This window comes from Malaclemys terrapin, chromosome 4, assembly GCF_027887155.1.
Source record: "Malaclemys terrapin pileata isolate rMalTer1 chromosome 4, rMalTer1.hap1, whole genome shotgun sequence".
In the NCBI taxonomy this organism is placed as follows: domain Eukaryota; kingdom Metazoa; phylum Chordata; order Testudines; family Emydidae; genus Malaclemys; species Malaclemys terrapin.
Window position 1 is genome coordinate 67,332,719 of NC_071508.1, and position 14,603 is coordinate 67,347,321.

General features: G+C 38.6%; 1 protein-coding gene across 3 annotated transcripts in view; it reads right to left on the reverse strand.

Annotated features, from left to right (window-relative positions):
* Positions 1 to 1,506: 1,506 nt before the first annotated feature.
* GAS2 (growth arrest specific 2) overlaps positions 1,507 to 14,603 on the reverse strand; it is a 135,209-nt gene continuing 122,112 nt past the window's right edge. For all 3 annotated transcript variants that reach the window (XM_054024623.1, XM_054024624.1, XM_054024625.1), the window contains exon 8: positions 1,507 to 4,376. In XM_054024623.1, the coding sequence (XP_053880598.1) occupies positions 4,158 to 4,376 (219 nt within the window). In that variant the 3' untranslated portion in view covers positions 1,507 to 4,157. The remainder of the gene's footprint in view (positions 4,377 to 14,603) is intronic.

A 14,603-nucleotide genomic window follows, 5' to 3' on the forward strand; every position in this document is an offset into this window, starting at 1 on the left:
GGAGTGAACAGGTGTAAAATGGCTTTATGCCACCTTTGTGGCTCTCGAATACGGGGGCTGATTCAACCCCAGCATAAGTCACCTCAGTGCTGCTCTAACCTATGCCGAGCTGTCTATAGTTAGAAGATGTCTAGTTGTAGCCATGTCGGTCCCAGGCTATTACAGAGACAAGATGGATGAGGTAATATCTTTTATTGGACCAACTTCTGTTGGCTCGAAAGCTTGTCTCTCTCACCAACAGAATTTGGTCCACTAAAAGATATTACCTCACCCATCTTGTCTCACTATAGTTAGAAGATGCTCTTCTAGCAGCCAAGAATAGCTGGAGCCTAGAGATGCAAAATAAATCTTATACAACACATCCATAATTGAGGACTGGTGCTCTTCTCTATCATGAAGATTTTATGACATTTTTTTAAACTGTGAGATCCTGCAAGGGATGGAGAGACCAGAGCTCAGTCATTAGCAGAACCTGAATGTCTGTGCAGCAATTTTGTAGTCCTGTAGTCCGAGTCCTGCGAGCCCAAGTCAGCTGACATGGGCCAGCCACAGGTGTTTTATTGTAATATAGAGCTACCCTCATTTATTTTGTAAAGAATGAAATTGTCACTTATTTTAAACTGAAACTTGGACACAAACACTTCATTTTGAAGGGTTCGGTCCTGCACTCAGCTCATTTGAAATCAGGTCTCTTGCTGTGATTGCTAAGAAAATGTTTCCCTTCTGGTACACAGCATTTTTACACCTATGTGTCACCAAGGGAATGATCCTGAGGGTGGCTGAACACCCACCACTCAATGAGGGTTGCAGTTGCTTGGCTCCTTTCAGAGCAGGCTCTCACTGAGGCTAACTACCTTCTTACTCATTTACTGCTAATGCAAATAGTTACTCTCAATAGAAAATTATTGAAAATAAGTCACATACAACTTACGGTACAAGTTATCATTTCTAAATGTAAGCAACTAAGCAAATGTGCTTTGTCTGTATTTAGTAGATATATATGGACAGTGAGGAAAATCCTGGGCCCATTTCAGTTAATGGTAAAGGTCCTACTGCTTTTAATGAGGCCAGGATTTCACCCAGGTTTGACCCTGCCCCGTTGAAGTCAATGGACATTTTTGCCATTGATTTTTAATGGAAAGGGGATCAGACTCATATTTAGGCATTCCAACTTAAAATGACAACCAATAGAAAACATTGATTGTAACTTTAGAAACTGCTTTAAAAAAAAATTCAACTTCTCCCCCACCCTCCAAAAATGAGAAAGTTCCTTTAAAGGGATTTTCAACAGAATCCATGTCTTGTTTATATCACCTGCTGAAAATTTCAGTGTGCATCAATTTCTGTTCTTTAGTAGTCACATTTTGGTTGCACATAGCAGCAGTCCAGTAAGCAGCTTGCTTTCTCTGTGTGTGTGTGTGTGTGTGTGTGTGTGTGAGAGAGAGATTACAGTGGGGGATCATATGTTGCAAACAATAAATGAGACTTAAAAAAAACTTTTATGAGTATTTTAAAAAAGTTTCTGTTTATTCCATTGCTAATGAAACAACTGATTTCTGCTCAAATTTATAGCCATTCAATAATCCTATAAAATGATTTTTCTAGGAAGTTACAAGGCACAGAAGTCACAAAATATAAACAAGGAAAAGTAGACAAACCCCCACCCCCCCCACACACAATCCCCATATATATTTTTAGAGGCATGTGAATGATTTACAAGAATCTGAATTGCTCTAAAGAGTGGGCAATGGATCTTTTCATATTTGACCCAAGTAATTGAATAAAAGTAGGGCTAGACTGTGCCTTTCAGGCAAACCCAAAGTAAGAGGCAGTATGACGGTGAATTTCCGCAAGGGACACACCAGGTGGCATTCTGACTCAAGGCTTGTCTTAAAATGCTACAGCATTACAGCTGTGCTGCTGCACCTGTGTTACTGTAGCGTTTCAGTCTAGACACTACCTACGTTGACAGGAGGCATTCTCCCATCAGCATAGATAATCCACCTCCCCGAGAAGTGGTAGCTAGGTTGATGGAAGACTTCTTATGATGACCTAGCACAGTCTACATGGAGAATTAAGTTAGTTTTACAGCGCTGCTCAGGGGAGTGGATTTTTCACACCTGACCAATGTAGTTAAACCGGAGTGCCCATGCACACGCAGTCTGCACTGTCATTACTACATCCCTTTGTGCATTGTCGTTTACAACCCCTGGTGTAATCAACCATTTCTATTGACAGGAGAGGGAGCAAGCCCCACTCGTCCCTATTGCTTCTTATATCCTCCCATCATTGGACACCCATGAAAGGACCAGGTGGATTCAGGCCTGGATCCACAAAGGAACTTAGGCATTTCAATGGTCGGCATTGCAAAGACTAACTTTTAGGCACCTAGAAAAATCACTGAAATCCAAAAACCCTGAGTTAGGCGCCTATGCTCCCTATAAAAGGCATAAAGAGAGTTAGGCACCTAAGAATGGGATTCACAAAAAAACAGCATGCCAGATGGGGAGCCACTTAAACTAAGGAGATGTTGAGAAGAGGTGTGTGTGTTAAGCCTTATCCCTCTACTAAGTTAGGCAACTAAGTCTAGGCTGTAGGGCAGTCCTATCTCTGCTTGTGAGCCAGAGCTGGGTAACCTTCTCCTGGGATCAGGCACCTAAACCATTTCTTGCAAGAAATACTGATAGGGGTGAGGGTTCTGCCTACCTTATAACTTTTAGCCAGTGATTGGATCATTGGCCCAGCATATGGGACAGCTGCATTCAATGTCCCTCTCTGTCTGGTGGACAGAAAGGATTTTAAACAGGGGGCTCCCACCTCTTGGAGACATGCCCTAACCACTGGGCTACAGGATAGCCTGTTGTGTGACTTCCTCAGTTTCTCCTGTTGAAGCTGCTCTACCTTGTATAAATACTTAGTCACTGGGCCAGAGTGCTAAACTGAGAATGAACCTGGAAATGGGGGCATTCCCTTGGGAGATGGGAACCCAGAGTCCACTACCTGTGCTCCAATGACTAATTATTTTTCCAAAGTGGAACAGCTTCAACAGGAGAGTTTTAGGGAGACCCACATCAGAACAACCCATAGTGATTAAGACACTTACCAGTGGGTGGGAGACCCCCTCTTCAAAAATCCTTTTCTCCAAAAATGCAGATGGAGGCAACTGAACATGGGTCTCCCACATCCCAGGTGAGTGTTCTAACTACTGAGCTAAATGTTTTAAGGGGGGAGGTGGCATTGCCACCACTTCCTCAGCCGGTGGGACTTTGAATGCACCCCAATTTGGTAGGCATGCTGTTAGTGAGCTAGGCAGGGGAACGCCTATCTTAGCCTCATCTGAGGACCCTGCTGGGGCATGAGATAGGCATCCAGATGTCTGATGTGAGGTTATGCGCATGCCCAGAGGCAGGAACTTAGGTGCCTAGGGAACTTTTATAAAAAAAATTGAGTTTAGGCACCCAAAGGATTAGGTGGCAGCCAAGCAGGTTTTGTGTGCTGCAGTGGTGCCTACATCTGGGGCGTAGGTGCCTAAATCCCTTTGTGGATCTGGATCTTAAAATTGACTTAGTCAAAGTAGCTTAAGGACATACAAACTTTTTAAAGTGGTCTTTTTAGGGAACTGTATAGCACACAATAATCCTTTTTTTTTTAATTATTGCTTAAGGGAATCTTGTAACCTATAAAAAATAGTCCATTTTAATTTTAGTTTGTAGGCAGAAAGCGTTAGCAAATAGCTTTTATCACTCTGCACACTCAGCCTACATATATCTTTTCCAACTAACCTAAAAACAGTCATGGACTCAATGTCACAGGTTTTTCATACAAATATATTGTACTGCAGTTTTCCCTTTAACATGAACCACATCCTTTAAATCATTCTAAGTATACATTCACATATTTAAGAGTAATGATTTGGCTAAAAATATATGTCTATTTCTTATCTGATTGTAGTAATTAACCTATCAATGATAATTTGCTATAAAAGGTACAGTACTAGAAATAAATAGTTCTACAGTTCAAAGATCTTCAAAGCAGGTTGCCATTTTCAGTCTGTTAAATTTTCTGAAGTCCTTTCAAAGCATGAACTAAATTTACTACACTCAAGAAGATAATTTGGACCTACATATATATAGTCCCAGTCAAATGAGAAGTTAATTTCACTTAATCTCCTTCTTGGTTTTGTAATGGGCAGAAACAACCAAGTAATTGTCTGGATTCATGTCCTTGATGGTCGGAGACTTGCTCTGGATTGGAGAGGTTTTCCCATCCACCCGAGAGATCTGCATTATTCGGCATGGGTCATGTTTCAGCAAGTACCCTGCAAAAGTCTCCCATCCTCCTCCTACACGAACCATCACATGTTTGTTGTGCAGCATCTGAAATTGCACAAAAGACAAAATCTTGAAGGGCTGCCATCAAGTTGAAAATCACATTTCTGTTTGAACATGTTGTGCTTACTGTAATTACAAGTAACATCATTTGCAGCCTAGTTTACAACAAGAATGGGAAGACTCAGTAGCTTCTGGTTTGCACTGCAGGTTTGTGCAAAAAAGTGGGGTATGAGCAGGGGAGACAGAAAAGTAATTGCATGTAAGGAAATGGAGCAGCACCCAGTTAGATTTTGCATTTTTAAAAAATGTTCACTATATGTTCTTCTAGCCTTACTGCAGGGGGTGATGTTGTTCTTTAGATGTTTATTGATAAGCTCCTTAGTAAAACTGGATGTTTTTTAGCTGTATTTGTTGAAACCATATTTAGTAACGATGCAGCTTTTGACGTTGTTATAAAAACTGGCTTCTGATTTATTCTGGAGAAGGGGCCCTAGCTCTAGAAAGGGTCAACATCCAAAACAATATAATCTGCCCAATGTTGTTAAATGAGATGTGGAGTTAATTTCTTTAATAAAATGAAGCTCCCTTCGGTGTCAGTGGTATGATTTAGCATTTTTGACACACATTATAATGTGCAACAGTAACAGATAGAAAGAATGAAGTACTGTGGGTCTAAAAGGAGGAACATCTAAAATAATGATGGTAGCCTGAACCAGAAAAAAAGGGCAAGTGAAAATACACATAGAGGTCTGGAGGTATTATAATCATTATTATTAATTTGCATTCCTGTTGGGTCCAAATTAACCACACTATTTGTTATGCTTGTAATCTGTATTTAGGAGACACTTGGACATTAAAAAATAAACATGTTGCTTGTCAGGACTCACTTGCATTAACAGAGCTGGGCTGTGAAACTTGAACACTGCCTATCTGCACCATGCTTGTTTCTAATGCTAAGTTATCTGCCCCTTATTTTCATGAACTAAATATGCATATTTAATCTATTGCACTCTTATAACTGAATTGTTATTATTATTGTGTGCGTGTGCGTGCGCACAGCATGTGATATAGGTCGCAATCAAGTATTAAGTGGTGGAACATTGCAATCTTATTTGTTAAAAGTCTTTTCTTTTTTCTGATACAGTGAGAAATGTGATTCCACCCAAGTAAAATGTAACTTCTCTAATGTCTTCAACTGGTAATTTCACACTCACTTCTTTTCATCTCATGTCCTACATCGCATAGTAAAACAAATGGCATCTGGGAATCAAAAACCAGCAAGTTCTATGACAGCCACAGCTTAATTCAGGTAATGAAAGGTGCTTTGATTAATACACGTCACAAAATGGTAGACATCTTTCATCTAGCGTGTAACAAATTAGAATTCTGGTTTGTAAGAGCTCCACCTCTGTGAAAATTCCTCAGCATGCTTACATAGTCAATGAGACTTGGATCAATAGCTGTGGTGTGTGTGTGTGAATTTCACCTAAGGGTCCACACTATTTTGAGGACATAAATGGGATTTTAAGTGCTACAAAGGCCTTCTGCTGGACCTCTGCATAGGGGTAAGTTTTACCCCATTTGTCATTTAAACCAGCAAACAGAATAGCGGGGAGAGGGGAGGGAGGAGGAGAGGAAATCAAGATAATGAAGTGTTACACTATTAATTAGTTTTTCACACTCATAGCCTACAGTAGCTTTTCTTTTGGGGGCATAATTCCATTTAAAATATATATCATCATATGAAAACCAAAGAACAAGTTGCAAAGATTTCTGAAGTGTGAAAGACAGGATACCTTTAAACTGAATCAAGCTCTCAGTTTGAATTAGTAGCTGAAGACAGAAATTAGAAAAGGTTGAAATATTTCATTCAAAAATGTTTTCAATTAAAATGGCCTTTTTTAAAAACATTTTTCTTTCAACATTTTATGAAAATGAAAAATGAAAAAAAAATAGTTTTCACAAACTGAAAACAATGAAAAACTTTTCATTTTTCATAGAGAAACAAACAAAAGACATTGAAAATTTTTGAATCAAATCATTTCATTTGAAAATTTTCACTGAAAATACTTAACCTTTTCTGATGAGCTCTAATAGAACTAGAATGTTTCCTTATTCTGAGACCTGGGCAACATTTTGGACCTGACTCTGGTCTCCCTTACATTGTTCTTACATTGGTATAACTGCATTGATTTTGCTCGAGTTACACCTGATTCACACTGATAGAAAGGGGATCAGAATCAAATGATCTGATTTTTATTAAAGTTATTTAAATACCATAGATGTGTAAATTGTTGGAGTGGGCTACATGGTCCTGAAACAGAAGTCAGACAAATTTTGTAAAATTCTGTCACACCTGAATACATTTGGAGCTTTTCTGGATTTACCTACTTGTGAAATCTGAATCAGGCTCTCAGTGTGGATAGGATAATCACAAAAAACCCAAAAGATTTTTATGTAAGGTTGGAGAAACCCCAGCTCAGACTGTAACCCAGCCTTCCAGAAACTGGATATACAGCTCTGTCTCGTCAGTTCTGTCTATCCTCCTGGGTAAGCGCTCTCTCCCATTGGTTATGGCTACCCTGGAGAGCTTACAGCTGCACATCTTACAGCTGCACCCACGCTGTTGCGCCACTGTAAGCTCTCTAGCATGGCCACTCTAAGCTGCCAGGAGAGAGCTCTCCCAGCAACTTAATTAATCCACCCCCAACAAGCAGCAGTAGCTATGTTGGCGGGAGAAGCTCTCCTGCTCACATAGCGCTGTCCATACTGGTGCTTAGGTCAGCGTAATGTATGTCACTCAGGTGGGGTGGCTTATTCACACTCCAGAGTGACATAAGTTATACCGACATAAGTGGTAGTGTAGACACAAACCTCTAAGACATGATCCAAAGCCTTTTGAAGTCAATGGACTTTGCACCTGGTCTTAGTCCCAGACCTGGTTCATTGTACCCTTCTATACTACTGTGGGAGAGAGTTAACTCCTTGTCTGCTGGTGTTCAGGTGACGCTTCTACCCTTTGTCACATAGTGGCTCTCATTTCAAAAGCAATTAGTATCTGGATTTTTGATTTTGTCATACAAGTTAGAGATGGAAAGTTAGCAAAACATATATTAAGTTCATCCCCCTGCCAATGCAGGATTATTCCCTATAGTGTAATTTATAGTGGATTTTTTTTTGTAATCTAACTTTAAATTTTTCAAATGATGCAGCTTCCACCACTTTCCCCTTAGAGACTATCCCACAGACTAATAAAACTCATTGTTGGTAAGTTATTTCCTGATATTCAGCCTAACGGTACTCTACAGCCTCTTCTTGTCTTTTCCCCAGGCTGCTTTCACTATTTTTGTATTTTATTATAATTTGTTATGACATAGTGTTAGGCATTTACTACCCATTCTTTCTATATATAAAAATGATGTTTTGTTGCCTCCTAAATGTGTTCATTGTTTTATACTGTGTTCTGCCATGGAAAATTCCAATAAAACATATATAATCTGTATTATCATCTCATTTACACCAGAGTAACTCTTCTGGCTTCAAGCAACAGAGGGTTCTGTGGCACCTTTAAGACTAACAGAAGTATTGGGAGCATAAGCCACAGAACCCTCTGTTGCTTTTTACAGATTCAGACTAACACCGCTACCCCTCTGATACTCTTCTGGCTTCAAATTACTCCAGATTCACACTGGTGTTAATGAGTCCAGAAGCTGGCAATCTGATAAAACAATAAATAAATGAAATAGCACATTGCATTCTTCTCATTTGAAAAACAAACAAATAAAAAAACAATCTTTCCCCTACATATTATAGTTCAGGATCTGATTGAGACAGTATTGTTGACCTGATTCAGTGACACTGTTGGATGAGAACTTCAGAAACAGTAAGAATTTGTATCCAGCAAGTGTAAAGCTTATTAGTCAGACTTTAGTGTTGACATGAAAGAATTTTCATATTGCTACCGAGTGAATTAAAACTAAAATGAGAAAAACTTTATGATTCAATCATTTCCAGGAGACATTTAAGAATGATATAAATCTTTATTATTTGCTGTTTGCTATGAAGTTGTTTTCTCCAGAATCTGCATTTGAATTAGTATAGAAGAGTCTGTGGTGTAGAAATATGAGAAAACAGCCTTAACAGGCAACAGCATCACAAAGGAATATATAAATGATGTACCACTGTAGTATACATTAAAGTTATCTCAAGAGGTAACATGAAATAAATGTACAGAGAAACATTTGCAGTATGAATCATGTGGACTGAACTGTCATTACATAAGACTTTGGAACTACAGTGAAATATACTAAAAGTGGATGTGTGTTTCACATAAATTAATGTATAGAGAGCTTTAGGGCTTATTAGAGATATTGGGCCTATACCCTTATCTCATGTAAATGTAACTCAATAAATAGAACTATGCTGGTTTACAAGAATGGAGGATCTGACCCAGTATGTTTTCTGTATACTATATTACAGCCATATTTAAGTATACACTTTGGGGGGGAAAATTACACACAGTGAGCCTGATCCAAATCCCATTAGAGCCAAATGGAAGGAATCCCACTGACTTTAATTGGAGTTGTATCAGGCCCTAGAAACCAAAATCAGCAAAATTCCACCTGGAGTAAGTTGGAAACCTCTAAGCCAAATTTAGTGGTGACATAAATAGTAGTGTAAGATACACGTTGGGCATACATTGTCATAAAATGCATGGGGGTTAGTGACAGAGTAGGGTTACTTGCACCTATCTGGCATTCAGTGGTTGTACAAAGTGAGTGAAACTTACACATTGAAAAGATGGAAGGTTGTAAAGCAGGAAAAGTAACTAATAGTGTGTGTGTATGGTTCCAGGATAAAGATCACGTCCACTTCAACTTATCTCAGCTGAATTTGGGCCACTTTGTCAAATTCGTTCTTGTCATCAGAGTAGGGTGACCAGACAGCAAATGTGAAAAATCGGGATGGGGGTGAGAGGTAATAGGAGCCTATATAAGAAAAAGACCCAAAAATCAGGACTGTCCCTATAAAATCGGGACATCTGGTCATCCTACATCAGAGGGTACAACTCTTGTTTGCCATAGTTTGCCATTAAGTGTCCCATTTTGAAAGGCACTTAGCACTACAGCTCCCATGGATGTCTAGAATCACCATTTTTTACATAGGCAAGGAGACAAATGCTCTTGGCACTTCTTTAGTGGTGGAGGTAGGTAGGATGGGTAAGAGTGCATCATGAAAGGACTGCATTTCTGTGACAATGTTTTTCTATATGTTTAAAATATTTTGATATAATAAGGTGTGGAAATTCCTAGTGCACTGCTAAACAGCTACAGCTTTTTACCCCAGAGGCGGCTGCATTTCAATGGTGGAAGAAATGATCCTTGTGCATTGTTGGTATATCGTTGCTAAAACAATGGGACTACTCACATGCAAGTTAATTGCCTTGTGTTTGCAGGATTGGAACCCTAGGGCCTGATCCTGCAATGTGATGCAATCAGGCAACCCCAACTCACTCCAGTGAAGTCAGGGGAGCTCTGCAAAGGCATGAGGGTTTGTCCATGTGCAGTACACTGTAGGAGCAGAGCACAATTTTGTAAAAAAAAAAAAAAAGGAGGGGGGGGATGGAAAATGCTAAAAATTAATTAGGGGATGGGCAAACTATTGAAAAGAAACAATTTTTTTTGTGAATTTAGATCTTTTTATAGTTTGCAAATTGTGTATGAACAGATCATGATTTCCATGAATTTTTTTCTTGTTCAAATTAATTTAACAAATATTTTATTATAAGAATATATACTGCATAATATATTATGCAAATATGTTTCAGCCTATGGATAACTCACAAATAGTTCATTATTCACAGGACTTACTCTGATAATATAATATTCACAGTTCCAAGTTCAAATTGGTTGGATTGAACACAAGTAATTTAGTATGTTTCTTTTGCCTTACTGGTTAAGCATAAAGTCTTAAAGTTAGATTTACAGTGCAAACACTTTTAATTCTGAATTCCAAATCTGATTTTTCTGTAAACATTTTTGCCAGTAATTTAATTTCCTAGAATGTTTGTGAAAAGCAAACCCCAAAGAAATGAAAATGCTATCAATGAGAATTCATTTAAAATGTGAATGAAAAGTTGACTTATTTTTTTTCAGTATTTGTTCAACCTTAATATTAAAATATTATGGGTTGTTTGATATAAATAATTTCTATTCAAAACACCTTAAATTTCTAAGCTTTTCTTAAGTTTTCAATGCTAGCATTCACATAGGAGATGTAGAAGTCAACATTTGAAATCAAAAGACACCAACATAGAGTAACTCCAATAGCTCCATCTGTTTTATGTATTTGGGGAATTATATGTTTTTAAAACATCATATGTATTTTCAGCAGTCCATGAAAAATTAAAATACCAGTTGGATTTACTAGTGTAAAATACCATGCTCTTAAAATTATTAGACTAACTTATATTCAAAATAGTACATAGCAAATTGAAATTTCAGTTATCATTAATGCAATATCATATTGGATTTTTATTTATACTTCATCACCTGACATCAGATATTTTTCCATCTACTAGTGTATTGGGCTCTTTTCCACAAATTCTCTTAATACATTTAAACAAGGAAGTAGCCTTTTAGAAATCGGTAGGTAATTGTTGCTATGTTTTAATAGCTTTGAGAATGCCTACTCATCAAAACAGGAAAGCAAGAAAATGAAAATTCCCAGCATGAATATGAAAGAAATACTGACTGGATACTAACTGAAACGGCTAACATTTTTCCATAATATTTTGAACAAAACAGATCATTTAAAAAGATTACTGAACAGATTTTTGCTGGTGTTCATCCAGAAAAACACTGATTTAAATACAGAATAATGTTACTGATTTAAACCAACGGGGTTAGTTTGCATTTATATCTGTGTAATTGAGATCCAAATATGTCTCTATTATCAGTATTAGAGCATCTCCATTTGTTTTATATAGTCTCTCTCTCTCCCTCCACCTTTTTAATTAAAGATCTATCTAACTTAAAGTCACTCCCCACACCAAGGCACACACTGAATTTTACAATAATGGTATGGTTTAATAAGGTAGAGTAGTAGTTTGGCAGTTGTGACTCTTAGGCGTAGTCTATACAAGCAAAGTTTTGTGAGTATAGGCTATGATGGCAAACCCTCCTGTGTAGATGCAATTTTGCCCATATAGTTTATACCAGTTGTCTGCATGAATTTTCAAACAATCCCAGGCAGATCACTTATCTGTAGGAAGCAGTCTGGTAACAGCAGGGGATTGGAAACTGTCAGAATTAGGTTCTGCAATCAACTCTGATAGTGACTTAATGTGTGGCCATGTGTAAGTTCTCCAGTGCCTCAGTTTCCCCATTTTATCAAATACTATTTACACTTCTTTGTAAAGGGTTTTGAGCTCGAGTATATTCTACACATATTGAGCCAGATTCACAGGTAAGGTAAATAGACATATCTCCATTTACTTCAATGGAACTACACCTATTTACATCAGCTAAGAATTTGACCCATAAAAGCTACAATATGTACTTCGGAAAGATTGTACACTTCCTCTATTTTATAATGAAAACATATCACTTCAAAGTGACATTTTGGATTGCATGATGTTCTAGCAAATGACCATGTATTTCAGACGTGGTAAGGAGGAGTAAGATACCATGCTCGGAGGTGTTCAGATACTATTAAGAGGAGTATGGTTTAAATACATAGAACAAGAGATAACCCTGTATTCTTAGTCTTTAAAATATAACTTACTCAGCAACCTGGGCAAGAATCCATGTGATGAGAAATGGATGTAAAGACAAAGGCAGGCAACCACAGGATTTGATGCTTCATTATATGAAGGTATATGTCAGGGTGAAAGAGGACAACGTCAGGCCCCCTAATCAGTCTCTGAACTCCCAATTGCAGCATTCCCATTCTCCTCAACAGCAGGAATGAAGCCAGACAGAGATCCATGTGTTATAGTTTATGGAGTCTACCTGCACTTAGGGTTTAGTGCAGAGCTTGCAGGGACAGGAAAAGGAGTTTTTTCTTCCCCCTCTTCCTTGGGTATGTGTGAGGGGGAAGTGTTCCAGGCTGCTTCCTAACTCCCCACCAAGACCCTTGGGATTTGTGGCAATATTGACCTTACCTAGCTGGAAGATGGAGCAGACAGCTATTCAACACCCCTCAAAGATATGAGGTAGTGCAGGTGGCCAAAAAATCCCAAGAATGATAACAGTACAAGGGGAAGGAGGAGGTGGGCGTGGTTGAAGAAGTCCCCACAGATATGTGCAGGAGTTAAAGCATAACTCCCCCTCTTATAAAAGCAGGAAAACTCTCCCGCAGCTACTTATCCTCTTGGCTGTGCAGTGAGAACTTCCCATCTTGCATTCTACTTTATGTGTGTGTGCATCAAATATTTTTCCGTGGGTTGGTTTGAGTTTGTCAGAAATTAGGCTCATTTAGATGCTTAGATGCTTATTTAGGTGCCTAGGTGCAGATTTAAGGAACCATATTTGAAACCTGAGCTGCCCACACCAATTTATGTAAATACAGGCACTGCCTGCCTCTTAAGAAACTGCAGTGCAAATCTGGTAGCCAATTTCAGATATTAATCTTTGACCATGCTTGAGTCGGCTATATACAATATTCATGTATGGATTGATAAACAACAAAATTAAATCGGAAGACACAAGACATTTCCCGGCTTTGAAAGAATAGTCAGAATCCAGCTCCTTTTCTTCCATTCCGATAAAAAATGAATCTCATTAAGTCACATTTTGTCCAATCCTCTGTCAATGTGGCACTTTCTCTATAGAACATTTTCAAGAGTTTTATCACATTCTAAATGTCTCAAGTGTTCCAGCTTCCACTACCACATCAGGGAAACTATGGATTGTTTCAAACACCTTTTTTTTAAAAAAACATAACCTCTGAGATTTTGTTTTCCAAGTTCTAGCTCTAAACCCCTGAAAAAGGATTGTATATTGAAAATGCTGGCTTTGCCCTCAGGGGGCACTTGTGATAATGAACACACAGAATAGTTAATACATTGGGGTAACATTTCCATCTCATTGCTGGGGGATTTACATGCACAAATCCCATTAACTGAATCCCCTATAACATGAGATGAAAAAAATCACCTATAATAAAGCTAGGTCTGAAAAAAATCTCCAGAGCTTTGTAGGAGTCCTGTTAATTGCTTGTCACAACATATCCAGCTTTATCAAGAAGTGGCTTTTATAAATAATATTTTGTTTTGAGCTGTACTTCTAAAGAATTTTATATCAGTTTTAGAACAAAAGATTCTATCAAACGTTAAAATATATTCCCTTGTTTATCAAAACAATGCATTAGTGGGCCCTCTTCCCTCTGAACAGTTCCCTGTGATATACTGCATACTCAAAGAACAGGCTGGGGATCTATTGCTGTTAAATATTTAGAACTTAGCTTCACTGATTTAAGTCACCAGTTCCAGAGTAAATCAAATGTAAATTTTCGTGATTTTCTAGTGATCGTTTCTAATGGAAAATAAAGTGGAATGGAGTCCCTTACTTTCCAGCTGAGACCAGGATAGACTTTACCATTATATTTTAATCTTTCTTTCTATCTCTTGCTTAAAGAGCTCAGTTTCCAAGTAGAAACAAATAGAATTACCAACTGCTGTAGTAAAATTGCCACACTTATGCGTTGCACCTATGCTGACCTACATTTAAAACACACACACCTGCACAATGAGTGCTTCCATGCAAGTAGCATTGACTTAACCATTCAGAAAGTGCTAAAAGCTCCATCCAGCTGGAAGGAGTTTTGGCAGCTGCTGGTTCACCAATGTTATAGGCTTCCCTGGCTAGACAGAAACTGAGGCTACCACCTGTGCCCTTTTCAGCACCCACATTCTGCTCCTAACCCTTTCATAGGAACAAGGTCTGTGACTGTTAAATATGGTGATCAGGCTCTGGGGTGTCACTCAGCATGTGATCAGCTGTACACTAAGTGATATTCTTTCCCTGATGATTTAGGGACAGATTTTCAAAGATCCAGGGTACTTGCACAATCCAGTATTTGTAAACACAAGTACCTTGTTATATGTAGGGTTGCCAACTTTCTAATTGAACGAAACCGAACACCCTTGCCTTGCCCCCTTCCCCAAGGCCCTGCCCAAGCCCCCCCACACTCACTCCAGCCCCCCTTCCTCCATCGCTCGCTCTCCCCCACTCTCACTCACTTTCACTGGGGGTTGGAATGCGGGACGGG